This window comes from Acomys minous (assembly GCF_964271855.1).
Source record: "Acomys minous genome assembly, chromosome: 9".
NCBI lineage: Eukaryota > Metazoa > Chordata > Mammalia > Rodentia > Muridae > Acomys > Acomys minous.
Window position 1 is genome coordinate 57,194,774 of NC_140490.1, and position 27,472 is coordinate 57,222,245.

At 44.6% G+C, this 27,472-nt stretch overlaps 1 protein-coding gene across 1 annotated transcript in view; it reads left to right on the forward strand.

Annotated features, from left to right (window-relative positions):
- Positions 1–27,472, forward strand: part of F13A1 (coagulation factor XIII A chain) — a 159,839-nt gene that overhangs the window by 108,073 nt on the left and 24,294 nt on the right. Inside the window, exons 9-12 of the mRNA XM_084796409.1 lie at positions 3,969–4,072; positions 5,674–5,762; positions 15,259–15,412; positions 22,932–23,219. Coding sequence (XP_084652535.1) covers positions 3,969–4,072; positions 5,674–5,762; positions 15,259–15,412; positions 22,932–23,219 — 635 coding nt within the window. The remainder of the gene's footprint in view (positions 1–3,968; positions 4,073–5,673; positions 5,763–15,258; positions 15,413–22,931; positions 23,220–27,472) is intronic.

The window sequence follows — 27,472 nt, forward strand, 5'->3', positions numbered from 1 at the left end:
AATTCTTCATATATTTTGATTATCAGCCTTCAGGGTTGGTGAAGATCTTTTCCTAACCTAGAGACTGCCATTTTGTCCTATTGACAATGTCCTTTGCCTTGCAGAAGCTTTTCCGTTTCATGAGGTCCCATTTATTAATTGTTGATCTTAGAGCCTGAGCTGTTGGTTCAGAAAGTTGTCCCCTGTGCAAATGTGTTCAAGGCTCATCCCCACTTTCTCTTCTATCTGGTTTAGTGTATCCAGTTTTATGATGAGGTCTTTGATCCCCTTGGGCTTGAGTTCTGTGCAGGGTTATAGATATAGATCTATTTGCACTCTTCTACATGTAGACATCCAGTTACATCAGCAACATATGTTGAAGCATTCTTTGTCCCATTGTAGAGTATTGGTTTCTTTGTCAAAAATCAAGTGTGTGGTTTACCGTAGGTGTGTAGGTTTACCTCTGGGTCTTCAATCCAATGCCATTGATGAACTTGTCTCTTTTTATGCCAATTCCATATGGTTTTTATTGCTCTGTAGTATAGCTTGAGATCAGGCATGGTGTTACCTCCTGGAGTTCTTTTATTATACAGGATTGTTTTAGCTATCTTGGGTTTTTGTTTTTTCCACATGAAGTGAAAATTGTTCTTTCAAGGTCTGTAACGAATTGTGTCTGAATTTTGATGGGAGTGTAACTTTCATTCAGTTTCCGTACTGCCTGCGAGCTCCTCACCCTGTGAGGAAACATCCCACAGACAGAGAACATCTTAGCAGTTAACTGGAACTGGAAGCCAGACCTCATAGGTAAGCAATTAGGCGATACACTGAGAGGCAACTTTGCCCACCTCCTGGCCACTTGAAAAGAAATATTATCTTCAAAGAAATGTCTTTGTCTGCGATCTGGAAGGCAGGGAGTATTTTTCTTGTCCCAGGCTAACCTTGCCAAGGACATTTGCATTTAATAAGATAATCTGCATCCTATTCAGCTGGGGGAACAGGGAGAACCATAGAGGAAGAATGTTACTGCCCACTCCTGCCTTGGAAATGTCTTTTTTGCTTTCTCTTGTGCCCCTGCCTCTCTTCTGGAGCTAGACAGGCAAGGTGCCACACAAGCTGACCTTCCTAAGACAGAGGTTTTCTCTGATAAGTAAGGTCTCCGGTAGGACCTTACCTCCAGCTCCTGCTCAGAGACCACACATTGTGGTCCTCCTCACATTCCTACTTCCCTGGAGACCCGGCATTATTCCTACACCTGTCCTACTGCCCTCTGCCTCCTGGCCCTTGTTATTTGAGCTTCTTACTCCCACTTCCTACCCACTGGCCCTTCTGATACTAAAAGAGCCAATGGGTAGGAAATAGGAGTGTGTCAGTCACCCCTAATGTTTTAGAGTAGCCCCTGACTTATTTTCTTCTCCCTTTCACAACTTAGATCTCTTTTCTAGAATAGGCTACTGCTCTTCGTCCCTTCTTTACCAATGGGATTTTGGCCCATTCTGCTACCCGTGAACACTTCAGATATCTCTTTGTTAAATCCGGAGTGTCATGTGCACAAACAAAAAGCCTTTGGGGGCTTAATTCCTGGACTTCCCACAGGCAAGCAAGCGCTTGGACTGTACATTCAGTTGATCACCCAAAATCCCCACCACTGCCAATATGAACTTCGCTCTTTTGCTTCTTCACTGTCAGAACACTCGTCTTCCAGGAGGATGTAGCTCAGCTGGTAGAGTACTTACCTAGCATGCACCAAGCCCTGGATTTGATCCCTAGGTGTGACAACACTGACTTGTAATCCCAGCTCTCTAGAGGTAGAGATGGATCAGAAGTTTAAGGTAGTCCCCAATGACATAGAGCAGTGGTTCTCAACCTTCCCAATGCTGCTGCTAACCTTTAATACAGCTCCTCATGTTGTGGTGACCCCAAGCATAAAATTATTTTTGTTGCTACTTCACAACTGTAATTAGGCAATCCCTGCAAAAGGTTCATGACCCACAGGTTGAGAACCACTTGATATAGAACATTCACACAGGCACTGGGGTTGTATCTTCAGATGGATTTTCTTCCTCCCATGGTGATGACTCTTTTGTGGTAGATTCTTCATTGGAGAATTGTTGTAGGTTATTTCAGAGTCTTCGTGTGTGTGCATGCGTGCGTGCGTGCGTGCGTGTGTGTCTGGCACTGGTGAGGGGACTCTGTCAAATCTGAAAACTAACAGCACTACCCCTCTTCCACAAAGACCAGTTTGCAAAGCCCATTCTACTTTGAGAATTATTTCAATAGCTTCTAATCAGAACAAAGCATGGATAATAATTTGATTCAAACTGCCTCACAATTTTCTCCTTACCCATGGGCCAGCTCAGTTTTAAGAGCATCGACTGTACAGCTCTACCATTGGTGATCTGTGTGACCCAAGGTTAGAGTCTTACACCCTATGCTTCAGCTTCCTCCCTTGTGAACTGGGCTTAATTGTAACAGAATTTACAGGGTTCATGGACAGTCAGGTGTATTAAGATAATATAAAAGCTGTAAGTAAGTTAGGCATCTTTGTTAGTTGCATTCCCAACTCTGATCAGTTTTTAGCGTCCCAGGCATACTGTGGCCATTACTTTCTGTCCTCACAGATTGTCTTTTCTTCTGTCTTTGCTAATCTGCTAAACTCTCGTTCATTATTCAGGACTCAGAACAACTGCCTCCACTTCTGCACAGACCTCCCCCAAGGCCCTAAGACCAGCCATCTGTCACTCAGTGATCCTATGGCACCCCCAGTACATTTCTATTTTAGCACATGTCACTTTCATTAATTATGTTTAAAAACCTGAGTTCCTTTGTTTGAGCACTTACATATTTCATGCCCTGTTCTAAATGCACCCATGTATTCTCTTATTAAATCTTTCCACAAATATACAACATGTTTTTATAAGTGGCAAGTGACATATATGCTGTTATTCCTTATACATTGTGAGGTTCTTTATGAGAGACTCTGCAGTTCATACCTTGATCATCGCTGACTCTTCAGCACTCAGCAAGGTGCCCTGTGCATTGTGGGTATGTGGTTATGTTAGGATCTCTTCAATGGACCAATTAGAAATGGCTAGAATTGAGAGAGAGAGAGAGAGAGAGAGAGAGAGAGAGAGAGAGAGAGGCACAAACTATTGACATTGAAAAACTTTTCGGGAGGATGTATGATGTCTGAAACTATCAGTGCTTTAAACAGAGCCTGCAATAGCCACCGTTAAATCCTTATTACTATATGAACATTTTCCACAGTGCTCACAGGTTAATGCGCTCTCGTTTGATTCTCTACTGTCATATAATCTCAGGTCTTTCCAAGGACATAATAATACAATTCATAATGACATTTTATTCTATGCTCTTGCTTTGGGGGTCATATGCAAGGTTCTGGGGAGTTTCGCAAGGTCTTGCCTCATGGGGTGCCTGCTTTTGGTGAAGGGTAAAGAGACACTTACCCTGGTGACCTTTTCTTCTCACTGAACATCAAATGCAAATTGCCACAGATTCAGAGAATTATAATCAGGAGCTAATGTCACTTCTATGATGATGGTCTAAGACCATAAACACGACTAAGTGTTGCTAAATTACTACCAAATACATTTTGTATAAATCGAATCCACGTGAATGAAAATCAGAGATACATATTTTAACTTCGCTGACATTTCTTCCTTAACTTTGAGCATCATAAGCTCAGCCTCAGAGGACAGTTAAGATCAAAGCTGTTATAGTGTCTCAGGATAACCTTGAAGCCAATTTTAGTGGAGGGAGAGCAACAGCCAGTCAAATCAGGAACCCAAAAGGATGCTGGTAGGAATGGATGCATCACAAAACTCAAATCTGGGGATGCAGGCCATCTCTAAGGCCCCAGATTTAGCTTGATCTATTCGAGTAATCAAAGCACAGAACTGAAGTTTCTCTTCGGATGCGTGGAGCTTGGGGTGTCTGTGCAAGGTGTAACCCGTGCAGCATTGCCTCCTTAGGAACTACCACTGCTGGAATGAAGCCTGGATGACGAGGCCTGATCTTCCTGTTGGATTTGGAGGCTGGCAAGCTGTGGACAGCACACCCCAGGAAAACAGTGACGGTAAGCCTGCCTCTGGCTTATTCACTTTACTGCCCACCTCAGTGTGTGCGGGTAGCATGCTCATTAGGAGTCAACACTAGGAATGTGCTTGCTGGGCACGCACACAGGATTAACTGCGCGTCAATCAAGTTCCAATTCATTTCAATAGTCAGCTTTACCCTGATTGTTTTACAACTTTTGGGAAAAGAGTATAACTTATATAATTCATCTTACTCTTGCTTTGATAAGCAGTTTTGAAGACAAGGCCAAAAAAAAAAATCTGGGTAAGCATTTTTACTAGGGCTATAAAATACACTTCAGCCCTCCCCAATCCACAATGATGAGGTGGTAAAGGCTTGAGGAAAAAATAAAGACGTTGAAAATAATTATAAACCACCCTTTAAATTGTTGTTTTTCCAAAGTCTGTTCTCTCCTTATGTTTGGTGATCTCTTTCAAAACTTGAGTGGGAAGATTTTTTTTTCTAACTTTCCAACACTAATAGTCAGGAGCAGCTGTGACCAAACCCAGGTTTTTATAGAGTAATCACACTCTTCTTAACATGATGGTAAACACCGGTGGACAGCTGACTGCAGGCTCTCTCTCTCTTCTGGTATTGGTCTGAGATGGTGATGGCATACCTCTTCATAAGTGTTATACCTCTTCATAGATGCAAAAGAATTCAGTCCACAGTCATGATAGGGCTGTGCTAGGATATGGGATTTTATGGAGAAAGTGTCATGCTATCCTGCTGTCTGGACTGTACAGTATGAGGAGACTCAAGGGCAACCAGTAGCGGCTAGTTTCAGTGTCGACTCAGACAGTGTCGTTAGATGGCTAAAATGTAAAGGATTTTTAGAAATGTAAATATGAGTGTGCTGAATCGTTAAGTAAGGATCATTGGCTAATGGGCATGGTTAGTGTCCAAATTCTAAAATGGAACCTGACAAGCATCATCAACAAAACAGCAGTCAAAGTGCGATCAATACTGCTGAGGATGTATCACCAATTAGAGTTCTGTTGCTGTGATAAACGCCATGACCAAAAGCAACTTGGGGAGGAAAAGATTCATTCCAGCTCACGGTTATAGTCCATCATGAAGGGAAGTTGGGGGCTTGAGGGATCATTCTCAGTCTGCTTTTTATACAACCCAGAACCATTTGCTGGGGGACAGTACTAGGTACATCAGACTCAGTGCTCAAACAGAAATCATTGATCAAGAAAATGCCCCCTCAGACTTGCCCACAAATCCACCAGTTGGAAGCATTTTCTCAACTGAGTTTTTGCTCCCCGCAAATGATTTCAGCTTGTGCCAAGTTGCCAAAATCCAACCAGGAGAGGTACCAGTTCAGAAGGGGGCAAACAGCTTAATGCTGTTTTCAGTAAACAGAACAAAGTTAGGAATACTATGGCTACCATGTCCTTTTCCTGACCTTCAGGTTGGGGATTGAGGTGGCCTTTCTAGCAGAACTCTTTTAACTATACACACACATTGGTCACCTGCCTCCTGTAGCCAGTGAAAGCGTTTAGGCAAAGTCAGTGGTAAAACCGAGGAGCACTAGTGTCTGTCAAGCCACCTTAGTACACAAACTCACACTGCCTTCTTCTTTGTTGTGGATTACAGGCATGTACCGCTGTGGCCCTGCCTCTGTTCAAGCCATTAAGCATGGTCATGTCTGCTTCCAGTTTGATGCTCCATTTGTTTTTGCAGAGGTAAGTGGAAAGCTGGAGGGAAGTGTCATTTTCCACCACCATCTCTTAACACCTCAAAGAGTTAGACACCGGGTTGCTACTTCTCGATTTCCCAGGTACGTGGTGTGCTCTTCCTGCCAACCAGACATCCTCCCAGCCTCAGGTTCTTAATGCTAAATGCGATTCCTCCTTAACACTTTCCTGACTTGAAGTCTTGAAATTGTCTTTCTACTAAAAGCAAGAGATTTTCAAACCTGAGTTTAGTTCTCAGTACCCAGCCACTGATATCACTAGTTCTGAAGACATGAAGTGGTGGACTGGCTCAGTCAATTAAAGCTTGGTAAAAGCGGTCTATGAAGTTTCATAGAGTGTAGCTCCCATCTAAGACTGTCCCTTCAGTAGACATAAATCAACACACACACACACACACACACACACACACACACACACACACCACCACCACCACCACCACCACCACCACCACCACCACCACCAGTCAAAAAAGAGTAGGAAAGGTATAAAGTATAACTCAAGTAGAGAAATTTGATAAGGATGCTAAGGTCTAAGATTCCAGAACTGTAGAGAATCAGCTAGAAGAAGAGGAAATAGCTAATTAAATCAATGTGAGAGACACCAGGTAAAGAGAGAAGACTAGGAGTCTCACGGGGGTGAGAGGCGGAGATGCGGGACTCCCTTGAGGTATTTTTACAGCAGCCAACACTGGAACGCTACCTCTCCCATGTCCAGCTCATGCAGGTTGTTGCTCATAGCAAGACTTTTAAAGTGGTTATTGCAAGTCTCCCCATTCAACAGCAAAGAAAATCAAGGCAAAGAAAGGCAGAGTGCCTAATATCTTTTTTCCAGTAATCTAGCTAATAAAGAGGAGTGCTGAATTTTGAAACAAGTTGGGCATCTGAATTTAGGCAGGCAACCCCTATGGAAGAAAGAAGATTTAGTGTTAGCTCCCACCAGGGAGGGCTCTGGGCATCTCAGAGGCCCAGGTCCTAGGGATGTGTAACCCTCAGAGGGCAATGTGCCAGTGAGTCCATTCACACAGCAATAGTGGAATGTGACAGTACAAAGAATATTATAGTCAACATAAGATTGCATTTGTGCATGGAGATGCCTTCATTGAGAAAATGGAGGCAGGAACTGGAGGACTGCAAAGACCCCAATACTTAAGGCAGGAAGTGTCATGGCAACCATGATTCCTGGTGTAAATACATATGGCCCCTAACTCATGTTATCTCTTTTAACTTTGTAGTTATACAAAGAAGTAGTACAAGTTCAATAGAAACCACAGTTTGGATTCTGAATCAAGATCTTGTCCTGAAGTAATAACACATGATCAGATCTCAGGTGATACTGGGTGGTAGCAGAACTACAACTCCCAGGCATTCCCACAACCATAAGAGAATGCCAGTCACACTAGTGTGCCGTGCTACTTGGCTAAGATGTAGGGGAGGGCATATGAAATGCATTTTCACCTTATCAAATCTTCTATTTGTGATGCATTTAATTGAAATATAATCTTATCAAAAGCTCAAAGAACATCTGTACGACCATAGTTCTACGAGAAGAGTTCTATGGGCTTACAGGGGAAGGAAGAATGCTTATTCAGACAAAGAAGATTAGACAGAAGTCAGGAGGGCCCAGGGAGATGACCCAGTGGATAAAACCACTCACTGCAAAGCCTGATGACCCGAGTTCAGTCTTTGGGACCCACACAGCAAGGAGCAACTCCCACATGTTGTCCTTGGACCTCTGCAAGCACAATGCAGTACATACATTAAATAAATAAGTTTGTAGGAAAGGAGTTGAGAGACAAAAAAGAATTTCAAGCAGAGGGAATGACCTGAGTACCCAAGTGCTCTGTGGACAGCTGACAGCAGTACAGACTCCTCAGCATACTAGTGATGTGTCAGTGTATCAAATAAAGGAGATGTCTAACAGAGGCCTATGTGGGGCTCTTCACATCCTGGGAAAACAGTCCTTTATTCTGTAAGTTAGAGATATCACTGTCATGAGGCATCATCAGCCAGGGCACTGACAACTTGTGGAACATGGCTTGGATGGAACTGCACCAAAGCCAGGAGGCTTGGATTGCCTCTCCATGATGAATGTGGGAGGGGCTTTAGGCCGCTCTAATCAAAACAAAACAAAAACTTGTGGGAAAAAAAAACATCTTAAGGGAAGAATGTTTTATTTGAGCTTGTGATTTGACGGGGGAATGGTCCCTTGTGATGGAGGAAGGTATAGCAGCTGAGGCAGGGGCATGAATCGACTGGCTACCTTACCTCAGGCAGTCTACCACCGGAAGCAGTGTTGGCCTGCCCTGAGCACCTCACTTCCTCCTGCTAGACTCCATCTCCTAACGGTTCCATGGCTTTTCCAAGCAGTGCCACCAGCTGGGAAGCAAGCGTTCCAACACATGATCCAGCGAGGCATGCTCACACTCAAATGGCAGTCACCAAGAAAGGAGGGGCAGTATTGAGACGTATGTGGGAAGCAAGTGTCAGCATTTAGACAGCAGAAATCACAGATGTGAAATACACAGAAGGAAGACACCGTACCTGCCGTTGCCGTTGCCGTTGCCAGAAGCCTCAGGAGACCAGCCTTACTGTGCTTGGAGTTTTATCTATTTGATTTCACGTTGGGATTTGAAAATTTGTACAAAACTTCCCATGCTGCCGTCTGACAGTTTATGACACTCTGAGAATCTCTTACTGGGAGATCGCTCTGAAACCCATGAAGCTCTCTTTTTATATTTGTATTGTGCCTTATTGCTGCGCAGAAGGGGAGAGGAAGGCCCTCCTTGCAGTACGAAGGGCCTAATAGCTGTTAATGCAAGCGCTTTTTGCTGTTATTAAATATAGATCAGGGTGTTAGGGATGTCATCAGGATTTGCAGATAATTGTTCCTCTCACCACTGCAAGAGGCTTCTTTGTCGTGCAGGCTGTTGCTTTAGCTTGGGCTGGGCTCCAGGTTCAAGCTATTTGTCAGAGATGTATGCACTGCCTAAAAGCATAAGAGGTGCTTTCTCTCAGGGGCCCTCGTAGGGCCCCATGGGGTGAGCCAGTGATTTTAGCATGAGTCTCTGTGACCACAGTTGTGACTGAGGGCCAGGTACCACTCTTCCTCCCCTCCACCTGGGGTCATCCTTCCTCTTCCTACCAGAAGGATTGTCAGCAGGTGTCTTGCCTGTTCTGGCCTCTCAGCATGCTGACTTCCCAGCCATTCCTCACCAGCCTCCAGACCATCCAGCTCATTGACTAATTGTCAGTTTTTCTGGAGTTTTCCTTGGCCTCTGAGTAGAAACAGAATCTGAAAGGAGAGAGCCATGGAAAATGTTCCTTTCTTGTTCCTCACTTTTCGTAGAAAGGGGCAGAAGGGAGCACGCTGAGCATCCGCACCTGGGATTCCCTGCCCCTAGCTCCACATGCCTTCCTCACATGGTTGAGTTCCTTCAGCTCCAAGGACCCAGGTGCCGCTTCTCTCCCTGGCACACCATGGCTCTGGGCTTCCGAAGAGAAAAGCAGAGGATAGAATGGCTTTAAGTCTGAGGTCATACATGGAGTTCTCATGTTCACCTGCCTCAGTGGCCCTCAGTGATGAACTGCTCCCGGGAAATCATTCTCTTGTGCCCTAACTTCTTCCAATGGCCTCTGGAGCCCTTTTTATACCATCTCACCCCAAATGGACACACACACACTAATGCACAAACATGTATACACCTGTGAGCCTCACATATACACACACCCCTCACATACTACACACACACAGATACATGCATACATGCATAGCATGAACAACTGTGGTTTACACACACATACTATACATGTACCTACATGTACACCTATGGGTCTCAAACATACATACAACACACATACAAACTTCGCACTGTATACATTCATGAACACACACACACATGCACACACATGTGCATGTGATTTTTCAGCCTCAAGGATGGATTTCTTAGAACCACAGTAACTCTCTCCCGAGCTCTGCCTCTCTGGCCCTATACCATCAAGTCTATAGCAACATCACAGTTGCTGTTGGAAACTGGTCTCATTTCAAGCCTATCATTGCTTTCCCAGAGTAAATTTATTTTATAAATATCTCCTACTCAGATCAAATACATCTTATCCATTCATTTAAATACCTTATAAAACTCAAAAATTGTTTTGACTTGGTCTTCTCACACTTCCTCATGAGTCTTGCCAGGGAAGTCTTCAAAGGTGTCTGGAGTCCGTCCGCCCCACAATCCCCAGCGTTGCCCTCTGAGTCCTGCCAGTATTGAGCTCTGTGATGTGGCCTCCTAGCTCGTCTCACTGTTCCCTTTCATCCTTCTGTCTGTTCTCCAAAAACCAGTATGAATCCTTCTTTCAGCTGTCAATCAAAATGAACCTTCCAATGGATTCCTAGCATCCTTACATGTAAGCTGAACAGAAAGCTTGATGAATTCTGTGCGGTCTAGCTCCTGCATTCTGTCCTGCCCCATACTTTATTCATTTTCCTACTGACCTTCTCGCTCTTCTGGAAACAAGTTCCTGTGTCCGTGTCTTTCCAAAGAAAGTGCCCCACCTCCATTACTCTCTCTTCCTATGGTGAAAATCAGTCATTTGCAGGTGCAGGTGCAGGTGCTCGTCACTTCAGATCCCTGTTTTCCCCTCTTCAATAAGACCTTTACACACACACACACACACACACACACACACACACACGAAGCTTTGTGAAAGTAGAATCTCCTGCATTCTCATCAGTAGGAGCAATATCCACTCCAGTGAATGAATGAATGCATACATACAGACATACACACACATACATACACACATACATATACATACATATATACATACATACATACATACATACATACATCAAACAGAGAACACTGGTAAAAAAACAGCATCTTAGAGATGAGGTCCCAGATGCGTCTTGTGATATGAGCCTTTATGGGGGACAAAGAACATGTGTGGCCCTGCAGAGAGCACACACAGAGCAGTCCAGCCTTCCACAGTCACAAACAGAAACCAAGGACCTTGATATGCTCTGGGGAAGCATTGCTTTCTCTGTAGGGTCTGCCCAAGGCTGTGTCCACAGATAAATGAAAAAGCAAAGAGACTTTGTCCCTGGGTCCTGAGCTTGAGATGGCATCTCCATCCCCAGTAGCAAAGAGCATGGATTACACCAGCAACAAATTTGCAGAGATCCTCTAAGCTTGCTGAAGGTCCAGCCCAACCCCTGGAGGCCCCAGAACCTGACAAACAACACAACCTGTACAGGAAGCACCGTGCCTGCCCAGAGGCCAGAGGGTTGCGCTGTGAAGGCAACAGCAGCTGTCATGGAGGGAGGGATGCCTGGCTGTATGTGGCCACAGTCTCTTTGAGTAGAGTGATAGGACTTAGGGATCCACAAAGATTGGTTTTCATCCAAAACAGACAAAAGGAAAGACAGGCCACAAACACAGAGGCTTCACACACCAGGTGTGGGGACACGCCCAGAATCCCAGCCCTTGGGAGGCTAAGGGCAAATTAGAAGCTAGCCAGGCCCACACAGTGACTTCCAGGCCAAGCTGAGGTACACAAGAATAACCTGTATCAAAAATAAACAGGAGCCACCAAGATGGTTTGCTGAGTAAAGACGCTCATTGGCAAGCCAGACAACCTGAGTTCAATTCCCCAGCACCACCTGCTGGAAGGAGAGAACCGACTCCTGCGAGTGTCCTCTGACCTACACAGATGCCTCCCAGCACACAAGAACAAACAACAAACAATCTTTTTAAAAAAAAATCATCAAAGCATATGTATACAGTAGTGGTTCTCAACCTTCCTAATGCTGTAAGCCTTTAATACAGTTCCTTATGCTTTGGTGACCCCCAACCATAAGGTTATTTCATTGCTACTTCATAACAGTAATTTTGCTACTTCTACGAAATGTAATGTAATTATCTGATATGCAGAATATCTGATGTGAGACCCCCAAAGAGGTCACAATCCACAGGTTCAGAACTGCTTCGCTATGCTATGCTATGCTATGCTTGCTATGCTATGCTATGCTTGCTATGCTATGCTTGCTATGCTATGCTATGCTATGCTATGCTATGCTTGCTATACTATGCTTGCTATGCTATGCTTGCTATGCTATGCTTGCTATGCTATGCTATGCTATACTATGCTATGCTATGCTTGCTATGCAATGCTATGCTATGCTATGCTATGCTTGCTATGCTATGCTTGCTATGCTATGCTTGCTATGCTATGCTTGCTATGCTATGCTATGCTTGCTATGCTATACTATGCTATGCTATGCTTGCTATGCTATGCTTGCTATGCAATGCTATGCTATGCTATGCTATGCTATGCTATGCTTGCTATGCTATGCTATGCTATGCTATGCTATGCTATGCTTGCTATGCTATGCTATGCTATGCTTGCTATGCTTGCTATGCTATGCTATGCTATGCTTGCTATGCTTGCTATGCTATGCTATGCTATGCTATGCTATGCTATGCTTGCTATGCTATGCTATGCTATGCTTGCTATGCTATGCTTACTATGTTATGCTATGCTATGCTATGCTATGCTATGCTATGCTATGCTTGCTATGCTAGAGAGCTTTTATAAGCAATACTGATCTACCTACCAATCCTTCAATGAAAGTCTTTATCTATCGCACATGCAGAGAAAGTAGCACAGCTGGAAGTCATTATTCAGTGCAGCTTACCTGTGCATAACTACTGCTCTGGCCTAGGCAGTTGGCTGGGGCTGGGGCCTATCACCTGCACCTTTTTGAGCACCTACATTGTTCATCATTAATGGATACAGAACTGGCACAACAGTTGGGCTGAGATCATGCTGATGTCACATGTCTCCACCTTCCACCCCAGTACACATACAGAAATGCTATCTCAGTGTTGTTGGGCTGACGTGAGGTTCAGCTCCCTAAGTTTCTTCAGCCATAGGTGAGTAGAGTCCAGGACTCAGTCACTCACATTTAACCTCATCTTCCTGGGAAACTGAGCCGTGGCAAGGGTTGGGGCTGGGGGATGTTTATCATCACTGTTCTGGGAGCTTGAAAGTAGGGGAACATCTCTCATGCCTGTGTTGCCTCCTGCAGAAGGAATGTTAGTGCCCTCAGGAAGTTCTTTTAAACATCCCCAAAGGAAAACCATTTCTTAGGTAATGTCTGTCCTTTCTTGCTCTACTTTCCCATCTCAGTCTTACATTTCATCAAGCCCCAAGCATGGTGCTGCCTAAGTGAGAGAGGGAGTATGCAACAAAGTTCAAGGGGATAGGACCAGTGCAGGGCCAAGTTCAAGGGAATGGGGTCATGGACTAGCCCAGGTCACAGGTTGAGGATGGGCCAAGCACTACTAACCCAAAGTGGAGGTCAAAGACACAGTTCTTATCTCACTCCAGACTAAAAGTTTCCTCCGAAAGTAGCAAGACAAGAATGGTGAACTCTCATGTTACAGAAACCAGACCTGAAGTTCACAGTGACTGACACGGCTTCCTGCAGGTCCACACGAAGCATCAGAGTGCAGGTTTCTCACAGCGAACCCAACATCTCTCTGGGCTTTGAGAGGTCTTGCGCCTGCCTGCCTGCCCATCTTCTGCCTCCCTTCTCTCCTCCTTTAGCTTATAGACTCCTATGCATCTTGAACATTTCAACCTGTTACTCTTGGCCCACCTCCACACTAGTCCGTGCACCCACAAAGAACCTTGGCGTCACCCTTTCCTAGTGCTTTTGGTTCTGTGTTCGAGAAGTTCTAAGGCCTGGGTATTCGGAAGGGCCCTCTGAGACTATTTTTAAAATAGTCTCCTGATCCTCCTTAATCAGGCATCTACTTGTTTTTTGTTTTTTTGTTTTTAGTTTGCCCAGGTAATTCTGGCGTCCAGAATCTCCCCTCCCACTGTGTCAACTCTGTAATGGAAGGCCCAGATCTGTTTTGCTCAACATTAGGGCTCTGGCACTTTGGGTACTATCTGAGATAACTATTAAATAATACATAATTATTGATAACAGTTACTGAGTGTTACCTCCATGCCAGGCACTATGGTAAGGAGGGCACGTGCATTTATTTCCGCTAATTCTGCCAGGAATCCTGTGAGGGAGGCACTTTTACGATTTCACTTAAAGAAACAGGAGCTGAGCTGGGGGAGCGCCGGAAAAGCAACATGCCATTGGCCATTGGCAGTGCTGCTGTTTCCCACCCGCTCCCCTCATAATAAACAGAACTCTGAAACAGGGAGGATGTGCCCCGCAATCAGGGCCTGTGGGGTCACCCTCCAGGTGGATTTGGCACTGCCTAGGAAGCACAGGGGCACGTGGAACCTCGCAAGAGCATGGGTTCAGCTTCATCCCAAGGCACTGTCTCTAGTTTCTACAGACAGCCTCGCTTAGATGCAGAACCACCGGGAATTGTTTCCCAAACAGGGGTGAACCTACCAGGAAGAGAAAAGAAAGACAGAAACGTTCATTGATGAGACAACTAACCAATAGTGCTTGCCTCAGAATTTACTCTGAGTCATGAGTCATCCAAAGTGGATAGTGGATTCCCCTTCATAATATTGTATTATTATTATCATTGTTATTAATATTATTATTATTAGTGTGCATGTGTGTGTGTGTGTGTGTGTGTGTGTGTGTGTGTGTGTATGTGTGTGTGTGCCTGTGTGATGGAGGTGAAGTCACATGCATGCCATGGCATGTAAATGGCAACAAGAGGACTCAGTGGAATTGGTGTTGTCCTAGCATCTTTATATGGGTTCTGAGAGTTGACTCAGGTGGCCACACTTGAATGGCAAACATCTGTCTTTCTGGCACTTGTCCAGGAGCTTGGACCAATGGCTTCCCCTCTGTGGATGAAAGGAGCACAATTTTACAGTATAGATGTCTACAACATGGAACATTATAGATTTTGGAGATGAGAAATTTGCTTTGCTTTTTCCTGAGACATGACGTTTGTACATCTGTGTGTGGTTTGAGAGGGCAATGTGTGGTGACAAATGATGACAATAATCCAAGATCTTCAGTCAATCTATGTTTTGAAAACTTTGTACTTTTCTCAACATTCTAATGTGTATCACTGACTGTATTAACCAGAGCCATAGGACACTCAAAAGGAATTTCCATACTCCAGCTGAATTTTTGTGTCCCTGACTGAATTTCTTTAATGTCTTCCCTTTCACTTCCTTGTCTCTAGTAACTCATGATCTATTCTCTTCCTCAAGCTCAGCACTTCAGTTTTCACAAATAAAAGAGACTGTGTGGTGTTTGCAATCACTTGATCTGGCTTATTTCACTTAGCATAATGCTTTCCAGCGCTACCTGTACTGCTACAGATGACAGGATTTTATTGCTAAATAGTATCCTTGTCTATTTATCACATTTGTTTACCTATTCACTACTGGTGAACATCACATTAATTATATGTTTTAGATATTGTGAATATTGCAATTAGAAACAAAGAAACCATTTGACAATAGCTAATGCTCCCCTCTCCTGTTTCCAGGTCAACAGCGATCTTGTTTACATTACAGCCAAAAAAGATGGCACTCATGTGGTAGAAGCCGTGGATGCCACCCATATTGGGAAGTTAATTGTGACCAAACAAATTGGAGGAGATGCCATGCAAGATATTACTGATACTTACAAATTTCAAGAAGGTAATTGACTACAACCAAATGTATTTTTTCCCAATTCCATTTAGTACTTATTCACTGTCAAGATGAAATATGCTCCAGAAAATGCCCTGGCATTCACACCATCTGGGATTAAGGGCAGAAACATAAACTCTCACAAGCAACAAACACCCATGGTTCTTCATTATTTTTGCTTACTTGTTTTGAGCAGAATTGCCCTTCACATGGCTTGTGAAGTGAGTGCTTAAAACTCCATTTCAGTAGACTATGTAGAATGTATTCCTGCTTATATGAGCCTTAATTTTAAGTAATCCCATTAGAACCACTATCTGCATTATATCAACCTAGTTAAGTAATAGAAATTTAAGTCATTACCTCACATTTGTTGAGTACTTTACAAATTATTTTTAACACATTGTCCCATTAGGTTGTCATGGAAACCTTTGGATGCATATGATAGATTGATAAGATTGTGCAATCTCACTAATTTAGGACAATAAGGTAAAAGGCCACTTTCAATTACAAAATAATGTTGCGGTGGACAGTTGGTAACTTTTACTGTATAGTACACCTCAAATAGTGCCATTGTATTTAATTACATCTCAATCAATACTATCTCCACAATACACAGTAAACAGGACACAGTTTCTGTCTTCATACAAGAAGTAGAAACATCATACAGAAAAGGCTGTGGGAGCAGAAAAACACTGGGTCCTATCAAGAAAGCCTAAAGAAGTAAGGAGTGAGAAAAGACCTCATTTAAAGAAATCTGGATCGGGGTTCCAGGCAGTGGAACCATAGTCAAAGACAGGAAATGTGAAACGTCTCTAGATTTCTAGGGTGCTGCTGGCCTCAGTACCACTTCTAGCCTAGAATGCCTCCTGCCAGCTGGGTGAGAATGCTCGCTGTCTCTCGGGAGCAGAAAGACACAATATTTTGGAAGTGTTTCACCTCCAGAGATTCTTAAGAGTGGCATTTATTTTAGTAAATGGATAAAAATTATGACTAGTTAGCATATACTAAATATTCATTGCCATTCATGAAGTGTTAATGTGCAAAGAGTTTTTTTTTCAATGTTTTATACTGCCTTCTTGCTCTTATTTACAAAGACGATTTGCATTATAAAGACAAAGCCTGCTGAACTGAGACAGGTGCTCAGTGTTGGTGTTTAGAATTTTTGTCATCTGAACTCGTGAATTTTTACTGTTTTCCTGAAATGATTCAGTCTCTGCACAATATAAACACACACAAAAAAACCTCTTTCCCTCCTTGGTATTTTGACTTTTCTCTAGAACAAAAGTTTAAAAAGCAACAGCAACAACAATATAAACACTATAAAAACCAACCAGGCAATGCCCTCTTGTACAGAAATGCAAAGAAAACAGGTTTGGAAAAACAAAAGGCAAACTCCTTAGAGACTGAGAAAGAAACTAGCTGGCTCCACCACAGCCACTCAGCAGCCTGCTCTCGGCCATGCAGCACATTTACCCCACATGGGGCTGGGGGCGGGGGGGGGGGGGGGGGACACCACAGGCCTGCTGGGTGCCTTCCTATGGAGGAAAGCAGAGTCCTGTCCTTGCCATGCCAGAAGGGAGGTACTATGATGTGGGGTGGGCAGATGACCCAAGTGCAGAGAAGATACCCAATCAGAAATGGGTCTTGAAGTGCTCACAAGACTCAGGACACAAACTCATATTTGTACCATGCTGCTGTCTGTGCAGAATAGACCGGACAATTCATCTGGTCCCATTCGGATAAACTGGCCCCCTAAACATCATGAGGTCATGATGTATCCATACACTGAATTGGCACCTACACTGTTCAGTGCAACTGAAACTCCTGAGTCTGAGCTCAGTAGGAGAGCACTTGCCTGGTTTTAGTCCCAGCACCACCAAAGCTCCTATACAAAAAGGAAATACAAATTTCAGGTGGTACTGGAAAGACTTCTTCAGGAAAATGGACAAAGCAGAATAGCAGTGTGAACCGTTTTTCTTTTCTACTGATGAGCTGTATATGGCTCAGTGAATGAGAGGTGAGCTCACCATTGCTTCGCCACGGGATCAGATGGTAGGTGAAGGGAGCAGTAGAAATTACTGGAAAGAGATAAAAGCATGCAGCAGAGCCTGGCTACCATTAACTGTCAGCCCCAAAGGTGACAGTGGAGACCAAATAGGAACAGGGCAGGACTAGATCTTAAGAGAGGAAGACACCCACCTGTCCATGAATGGGAAACTGAGGCATGGCCTATGAGATACAAATGTTAAAACACAATGTCCAGCTCCCCATGAGGAAGACTTCTGAGTTCCAGAGTGCCACACCTTAACAAGAAGGTGAGGCTCAGGAAAGGGGTGGTAGGTGTTTTTGAACCAACTAGAACTCGTAATACACGTGATTAGTTGTAAGAGACATTGTGACCACTTTCTGGGCTAAGGTTTGTTCCCAAGTAGAAAATTCATCCTTTGATCAAGAATGGCACACATGCTTCCCATTCTAACCAGGCAAGTGTCCCAGTGGAGCACTATTCTGAGACTCTAGGGACTCCATCAGCCTGAAGTGGGGAAAGGGATTGATTATTGATGCCTGCTCCAGGCATACAATAGAAGCTAGCAGTGATTGCTCCTGGCTGTGGATCTGCTAGTCTGATTCTCAGAGTGCACCTTCTATACCATCTCTGAATCCACATATACTGAGTCTGGACACTAAAACATGGAGACAAATGAGGACAGAGAAACAATTATACCAGATTCAGGGATGGACCAATTCACAGTTAATTAAATTGTGGAGATATAATTTTTCACTTCAACTAAAACATAATATAAATTTTAACTTTTTTTTTCAAAATATAAGGTTAAGAAATGGTAAATACTTGAAACCCAATTCTAAAAATGTTCCATGGTGGTATGTATTGGCATAAAAGTGGCTGCCTCTAGGTTGGTTAGCAACTTATGACGTCATAGCCTGCTGCTGCCAGATGTGCCAGACTACAAAGGGACTGACCTTCACCTTGTCTCTCTCTTACTTTGTCTCCTGCTCTTGTACTTCTCTCTTACACTTTCTCTAAGGGCACTCTCTTTTCTTTCTCTCTCCCTCTTTCTTTCTCTCTGTCTCTCCACCCTCATGGCCCACTCAGGTCCTAACTCCTCTCTCTCTTTCCCTTCCCTCAAATAAATCTCTCCATGTCATATCTGTTACATGTCATGCCATCCCATTTTTAGGCCTAACAATGTATCCTCTTTTATGATGGTGTCTGGGTCCATTCCCTCTTTATTCCATCAGTTACTCCAGCTATTGCTTGTGTTTCTGATCTCTCCTTTCACTTCTCCCTCCAATAGCATTCATGCATCTCCTGTTTTCAATTATTTCTCTTTACAGAACTGTTGGCAACACTCACTGTATTCCTTACTACTCATGCCCATTCTGTGCTCTTCCTCATCTGCCAGCCGCCATCTTGAGAGACCTGGGGGATTATCTCCAGTCTGTTTCTTCCTGTCCTTGGGGTTCCAACTGCAAACAGAACACCATGGAAGCCACTTGTAATTGCACAGCAGCATGTGGGATCAATGTCTGTAGGAACCACCCTGCTTACCTGACTAAATTCCTGATGATATTCGCCCCCTTTCTTAACATCTGTCTCTTGTTTCTATAACAGAACTCTCTTATGGTTCCACCACACCTAACCCCTGCTGTGTGTACTGTGTCCTGCAATGCTAGGCTTGCCTTTCTCCACTCCCCTTCAAATGCCCCCTGATTCTGGCTGCCCTTTGGGGGTCCATGTCTACCAAATTTATGTTCTTTCTGGATAGCTGTGGTTGACTCTCATGGGTGTAATGATCACTCCCAGGAATGCAACTCAACCCAGGTCTTATGTGAATATGCCACAGAAACTTAAAATCAAACCTTGTCAAATTCTACTCCCGCCCCTCGCACCCCATCCTGTCCATTCATGCTTCACTTCCTAGCCCAATGAAGACAGCCACTATGCATGCAAATTTAGGTAGAGAATTAGGTAGCAAATCCTCTATTTGCCTCATCTGCAACAGCCCTCAAGTACACCTCTTTTCTCTGGTTCCATAGCCATGCTCTGAGAATGAAACAATACCCTGTGTAGAAAACTTTAACACAGAGCCTGGGTCAAATAAGAACTAATTTCCCCTTCAAGTAGTAATGTGGCCATTGCTACTGTAGTGCTTGGAGTATTTCAAACTATATTTTTGTCTTCCCCCAAAAAGCCAAGCTCTTGCATGCTTCCTTGTCTTTTCCCACTGTGCTAAAAAGAAGACTCTTATGCCACACAGGCAAGCTAAGGGTGTCTCATGTCTTGTGTCTCCAGGTTCCATATGGCAATGTCTGTCCCAGCATCTCTGACATACAAATCTACACAGTGACTGCTCTTCACTTATCCCTCTGTACCCATGAGTGAAAGACTCTTTCTTAATAGTGCTTAGCACAATGTCAGTGTCCAGGACTCCAGGGTTGTGAGATAACCCAAGGGATGTCCACAGAGCTGTACTCTCACAGCTTGGCTAAGCTGAGGACAGTCTACAGCAGCTGGTGTAGAGACCAAAGTTCTGCCTCCTGCTGAAAGAAGCATGTATCTGCAAACCTCCCTCTTGTAGATCCTCAGTGCGTGCCAGGACCCTGACCTAGTGATATGGAGGTAGACAAGACAGACAGAATCCCTGCCCTCCTGGAGTCTGTGTCCCAGCAGGGGAAGTGATGCTGCACAGGGCAAATAGTGCGCTAGGGGAGGAAAAGGAAAGTAAATCAGAAACATGTTGGTGGGGTCTGGAGTCTGGGGTCTGGGATCTGAGGTCTGGGGTCTGGGGTCTGGGGCTGCATTCACAGAGTAATGAGAACCTTAGAGGAGAAGGTGTTATGACTGTGACCAGAACAACGAGAGGATGCTTTATCCAACATGAAAGAACTAGTTAACACCCTACTTGGCAGGAAGGTGATTAGACCTTGCTACTGCAGAACATAGAGGCGATTCAGAAGCAGAGCCTGGCTCTAGATAACTTCTTACCAGTGCCACATCATCGCTACAGGAAAGCAGGGACAACTCTCTTGGGCCCTGACAAAACCTTGCCATTCTCTCCTCCCTGGAATGGCCTCTGCCAGCCTGCAGCTGCCCTGCCCATGGGACAGGAAGTTGATCAAGGTTGGACCATCAGGGCAGCCTCTCATGTTGCTCAGAACACAAGCCCTGCTTTGCCTCTTCTCATGCCTAGGCCAGCTCAGTTCCTATCTCCCGAGGCAGCCATGGACTTCCTGTGCTTTGTCTAAATGCATACTTGGTCCTCATCCAAAGTGATAATTGTTGATGCCCTCCTTCTCATGGAGGACGGAGGAGCTGTTTGCCAGTTGCTCGCTGCTAAAGTAGTTTACTGAACTTTCACAGCTGGGCTCCCCTCCTTCCTTCCCTTCCTGTCTTCCTCTGGTAGCTCTATAAACATATGTTTGAGCCAATTCTGGTTCTAGGCCTATTGTTTCTGGCACGTTCTTTCAGTCTTGACAAAGAAGTTTATAGCAAACACACACACACACACACACACACACACACACACACACACACACACACTGTATACAACAGCTGTTAGTGTTTTGTTCTGCCCTCCCAGAGTAGTTTTCACTTATTACACCCCAATTACCTCTGATCCAGCTAACAGCCCTTTGACACATGTGCCCTTATGCTGCTGGTGCTGTTTGTCATAGCGCCTAGCTTGTGGTTGTTATGAGGCTTAGCAGAGCTATTGCAAGGAAGCACATATCCCACGGCCTGCCATGTAATTAGCATTTAGTGATAGCTAATAACATCTATTGGCCTCCTCCCCATCATTGAATTCAGTTATTATTTTCTGACTTAATTTTTGGTATGGTAGAAGATAACATCTTTAAATTAGCATTATTAGAAATGCCAGCATTCTTATCTTAAAGTGATTTTTTCCCCACCAGCTGTACTGATACCTGGTCTTCATAAGCAGAAGAATTTACCTCCATCTCTTCATCTCTGTCCTCCAATGTGAAAAAAGCTACATACAGAGATACTTAGGATAGAAAAAAGAAAGGCCACCCATCCTCTGTACTTCCAACAGCCTGCCCCTGTAGCCAAGTACTTCATCCAAACCTTGCAATTACTGTTAGTCTGCAGTATGCCAGGGAGTCAGGGTCTGAGCACACATCTGAAGCTACATTTATGTTTCTGTTTCTTGGTTCCTTACTTGCTCGTGCTAGTTCTTTCTTTCTCTGTGTCTCTGTCCCTGCTCTTCACTCTCTTTCTGTGTTGTTATTTTCTGTCTCTGTGTCTCTACCTTTCTTTCTGTCTCTCTCTGTGTCTTGCTCATGCTCACATGTGTGGGGGGGCACGGTGCATGTGCACGCATGCTCATGTGAAGAGCTGGGTACAGAATTCAGTCAGTCCCTTGTTTGTGCTAGATGAGTGTTCTTCTACTGAGCTGTATCCCCAGCTTTTGGTTTGTGAGGCAGGATTTTACTAGGTAGCTCAAGCTATCCCTAAACTACCTTCCTGCCTCAGGCTCCCAAGTGCAAAGATTACAAATGCATACAACCATGCTTGCCTCCTCTTCCTCCTTTTCCTTCTCCACTTTCTCTCCCTTTTTATCCCTGGAGCAGATTCTTTCCCTCTCTTGCCTCCCGATCCCCACCACTAAGCCTCTAGAAACTCACCAGAAGACATTTTGCTCAAACAGTATCTATACTCTAGACTGTATTAGGGCCAAGAGGCATTCTGACAGCAGTGCCTCAAAACTCTGCGCAGTCAGAAGTGACTGGGAGGACTTGAGGTAGCAAGGCCGTAGGGTTCAGCATGTTTTGTGAGCTCTGGAAAGCTGTAGGCCTTCAACAGGTTGAATGAGGCTTCCGCCAGAGGTCTGACCCAGGAGTCCTTGAGCAGGGGGGAGCTTAACAGCTGACCAGAGCCTAGTGCTTAGAAGCGTTGTACTTTGGGGCTGGTGGGCACTGTAGGAGGAATAGAAGGGCATAGAAGGAGCCCTACTAGCCCCAAAGTTATCTCAAGAAAGAGAAAATAGAAGAAATTAAATAGGAGGAAAATTGAAGGGGGCACATCCTGTTTGAGTGTACTCAAACAGGGAAGTGCATGGCCTGGGGAAAACATCATGGCCGAAGGTAACATAGCAAATGACCACTCTCTCCTAAATCTTTGAGAGAACCCTAAATTTTAACTTAATGGCTAGGACTCAGGGATGAAGCAAATTGGTACCTGCCAAGCCCAGAAATAATGGACCAAGAGACTGGACCACTGGTGAAAACCCCTTAGTAGTCTTCATGACAGCTATAACCTGCCCAGACACCAGGTATCCTGCCAGCCTGGTGGTCACTGTCCATTGAGGAACTTGGTTTTGCAGAACCTAACACACGGACAGTGTGTACACTTACCTCCCAAAGGGGCTGACAAGCTTTCAGATGCCATCAATCAACCAAGGTGGCACAGAGTGATTTTTAAGTCAGTGTCTTCTCATTGGAGAGTATTTCCCTTTCACCGTCATTATCTGTGGATCTCCCTTAGGTCAAGAAGAAGAGAGACTAGCCCTTGAAACTGCCCTGATGTACGGAGCCAAAAAGAACCTCAACACTGAAGGTGTCATCAAATCAAGGTCTGATGTGGACATGAACTTCGAAGTGGAAAACGCTGTGCTTGGAAAGGACTTCAAGGTCACCATCACCTTCCAGAACAATAGCTCCAATCTCTACACTGTCTTGGCCTATCTTTCAGGCAATATCACCTTTTACACTGGGGTTGCCAAGAAAGAATTCAAGAATGAAGCATTTGAAGAGACACTGGATCCCTTCTCCTGTAAGCTAACAAATATATGGGTCTCTCCAGGCCTTCTTGCCTGGTTCTTTGTTTCACTGTCAGCACTGTCAGGGCTGCAGTTCTCACCAGATCCCACTATTGGGTGCCATGCTGAAGGGGAGTTCTAAGAAACACCCAACCTGCTTATCTTTGTGTCTTAGGAAAAGAAATGAACGCTGAAATCTTGTAAGCCTAGAGGGCCATGGGTTGGAGAATTAAATGGAAACTCACCTCTGACACTTAAAGTGCGGTCTATGAACGCACAGCACCAGCATCACAAGCATTGGGCCCCACCAGGCCTCCTTAAACAGAATCTGTATTTGAGATCTAAACTTGCCATATAGGCTATATCAACCTAGGGCATCTTCTGTGATTCCATTATACCTTATATATTAAGGCAGAGTCTCCCACTGAACCTGTAGCTCACCAACTCTGCCTAGATTAAGTGCCGGGCTTGTATCCAGGATCCCATCTCTGCCTAAAGTTACAGGTGGTCGCCATGCATGCCCAACTCTATCGTGGGTGTTGGAGATCTAGACTGGGTCTTATGCTGTGTGGCAAGGGCTTTATCCACTGAGCTTCTTCCTCCAAAGCTGTTTCTTATAGCTGATCAGCTGATTCAGGGATGACCATTGAGAAGGAATCCTGGAATATACAAGATGCTATCCCCGGGCCTGGGCAAAGCCATCCTGTCTCTTTCCTGTTCATTTTCCGAGCCTCCCATAATTTGTCTGAGCCGTTTCATCACTATGAGAATTTAGGATATTTGAGTCAGGGCAGGATTGCTATGCTCGGGCATGCATTGGGGATTGCAATTTGAACAGCCTCATTTTTCCGGGGTTGTGAGTGTGGGTGGTGGGTGGTATTAGGTGGATTCTGTATTCAGCCCTAAGTTGGGCACACAGAATCAACAGGGAAAACTGTAGGCAGAGAGCTGAGTCCGAGAAAACTGAAAAGTGCTTGACAGTTTGTGGCATTGTGTGTCTGGACCAGACACGTGGTACTGAAAAAGAGAAGAAAGGGATACAGGAACAATACTGTTCCTAAAGCAGAGACAAGCAAGCAGGCCTCACCCCTTCACCCCCACCCCCACCCCCACCCACCCCCGCCAAGGAGCCAATCACACACTTCTGTTGCTCCTGAGCTCCCTAGATGCTATGGCTGTCTAAGCCCCAGGTCCTCCAGAGTTGTGTTCCGAGAGATAAAGGAAAACTAGGCCTGAAAATTCAGATTCTGAGAAAAGCAAATTGAAGGAGGAATTTCTAGCATCACTGATGTAGCGAATACTCCAGACATCACCATGGCATTTTCTTCAGAAACTAGAGCGTGCCCGCACACACACACACTCGCACTCACAATGTCAGCATGAAGGACTGAAAAGGAAATGGCTCACATACTTACTCAGAAGAGGCAGGCACACTGAGTCTGAGAATTAGACATTTTTGAACATAAAGTGAGAACATATCACCTGTAGGGATGTGTCGTTTGTATATGGGAGCCATACTGCTGGATATTTTAACCATTCCCTCTGAGGCTAACCTTGGTTGTCACATTGACATAGCTGAGAAGAGAGAACCTCAGTGGATGCACTGTTACATCAGTTTGGCCTACAACCATGTCTGTGGGGCATTTTCTTGGTTGCTAATTGATGTAGGAGGGCCCAACCCACTGTGGGTGATGCCACCCATGGATTGATAGTCCTAAGAAAGCTGGCATACAAGCAGAGGAAGCAAGCCAGTAAGCAGCACTCCTCCAGGGCTCTGCTTCAGAGTCTGACTCCAGGGACCTACCTTGAGCTCCTGTCCTGTCTTCTCTCCTCTGTAGCCAACCATCCTTTTCCTCCTAAAATTAGTATTGGCTGTGGTGTTTTAAACACAGCAACAGAAAGCAAACTGGAGCATCCAGGTTCTAGCATGTGCTGGATGCAAGGGAGTGCAGATCTTTGCAGAGTTTCTGGTCATGTAGATGAACCAGATGATAAACAACCAAGCCAGTTAGCAAGAGCATCATCTGCTTATATGCGCGTAACAGGCAAATTCAAAGTGGACTAAGAGGGAGAGGCATGCTGGCCCTTCATGTATCACAAGCCAAAATAAAAAATTCTATCTAATAGGGTGGAGTTGAGCAGGGATCTGACAGAGGGTATTCTACCTGGAAGAATCTCACTGGTATTATAGGATATCTAGTGTTCTCAATGAGACACAAAGAAGGAGGAAGAACCATTCTTGTTATGGATTGGTCCTCAGTGTGATGACTGGTGATAGGAGAAGATGGAGCCTTTAAGAAGCAGAGCCTTGTGAAAGATAATTAGGATAGGTGCACCTAATTAGCCTTAGAAGGCGTCGGTTCTGGTCTGTGGAGTGAGTCAGTTCCTGGGAGAGCAGCTTATAATAATAAAGCAAGGCTGTTTTGCGAGCCTGGCCCTGTACTCACATGGCCAGCTCACTTTCGGTTATGCTAGCACAGTGCTATTTAGATGTTCCAACCACCAATATTATAAGACCACTAAACTCACTTTCCTTATAAGTTTCCAAGCCTCTGTAATGTGGTACCACAAAAAAAAAAAAAAACACAGACTCAAATAAGAACTAAAGCAACCAATGGAAAACGATGGGCTTAAATCATACAATGAATGTCAGCCCTAGTACAAACTTGAAAGATTATACTGGGGCTGGTGAGATGGCTCCAACCGGCACTCAGTCCATTGTCCTCCTTTGCTCCTTAACCCAGTTAAAGGATGGACTTAAGCCATTCCTATCTGTAGAAGCAACATGCCTAGCCACTCCAGACTCATGCTCCCGCTCCCAGACCCTCCCCACGATGATGGACTATATGCCCTCATATCATAGGTCACAATAAACCTTTCCTCCTTAAAAATTAAAAGGGGGGGGGGGGTGGCATGAGTTTACATGAGCTAATGACCTAGAATGATGCAATCGATTACCCCACCAAGTCACTCATGTAGGGACCAAACCTAAGTCCAAGTCGATTTTAATACAGCTCCACCACATAGACCATCCGAGCCCTGTCCCAGATAACTTCAAGGGGATTAGAACCTCATTATCCTCTTCCTAATTTACTAATTAATGCAGGTATGTGGCATCAATTACATGCAATGAAATGCTTGTTGCAATCTGAAGTAAATCTTGGTCTTTTGCATACCTCTGGCCTTAATCAAGCGTTCTTGGGTGCTTCTATTGCAAACAAAGTTTCCTAAGTAGAAATGGGAGGCAGACTTTTCTGATTGGCGATTAAAGGGAATGCGTGGGCTCGAGTCAGCTTGGGAGATTTGAATAACTTAAACCACCCAGTACCTTCAAAGGTGCTATCATTGTCACTTGGCTATATTTAGTTTTCCTTGCTTTTTGGAAAAGATGAGGCAGCTCCAGCCTGTGTCTCCCTCGGTTTTCCCCAGACACTGTAAATGATGTTGGCAGGCTCTCATCTCCACCACTCACACAGTGAAAAAAAATCTATTCCTCCTTCTCTTGCCACGTTTAATAAACTTTATCTAGAACAATTTCTTGTGCGGTGGCAAAACACGGCACTTATATAACGGACTATTTCAGGAGTACTGTTCTCTGGGGCTCTGGTACACGGGCCCATTTCTTCAGTGCTGTGATTGAGAGAATGGTCTACCTCCAAGCAGAAGCGATCCCTGAGGCGGAGACCATAAGTGGCAATAAGAGTCACTGCAAAGACAGGCACAAAGAAGATGCACAAATTCTACTGTCCTAAGGAAACCTACTAGTCAAACTCTTTCCTCCGAGAAAAGCCAGAAGAAAACCACTGTTACTATGCCTGGAAAACACCATGGGGCAAAATGCACTGTCTTTAATGATACAGATAACCTGGCTTGGCCTACAGACCTGCCCTTTGGGGCTCTAGAATCCTTGGCTATAGGAAATGGATCCACAGAGCAAGTGGACCCAGGGCACAGATACAACTGTGCATCCTCAGCCCCCTTGGAGATTGGAAGGGAAGTGAGGCCATACCTCATCCTCCATGCCATCCTGCAGGGCTTATTCTCAGCACTGAAAGCTAGCAATAAATAGTGTTTGCACACACAGGTCTCCCCAGTCACAAAGAGAAGAGAGGCCGTTGGTGTCCGTATTCTTCCATGCTCCCTTTCTGCCAACTTGGGATTGCCTTGGCCCAAGTCAAAGTAACCATGGTTGAAGCTCCCAGGCTCCACTGTTAATATCTCTGCTTAGGCATTCAATTTTACAGCATCAAAAGCAATGCTTTGACAA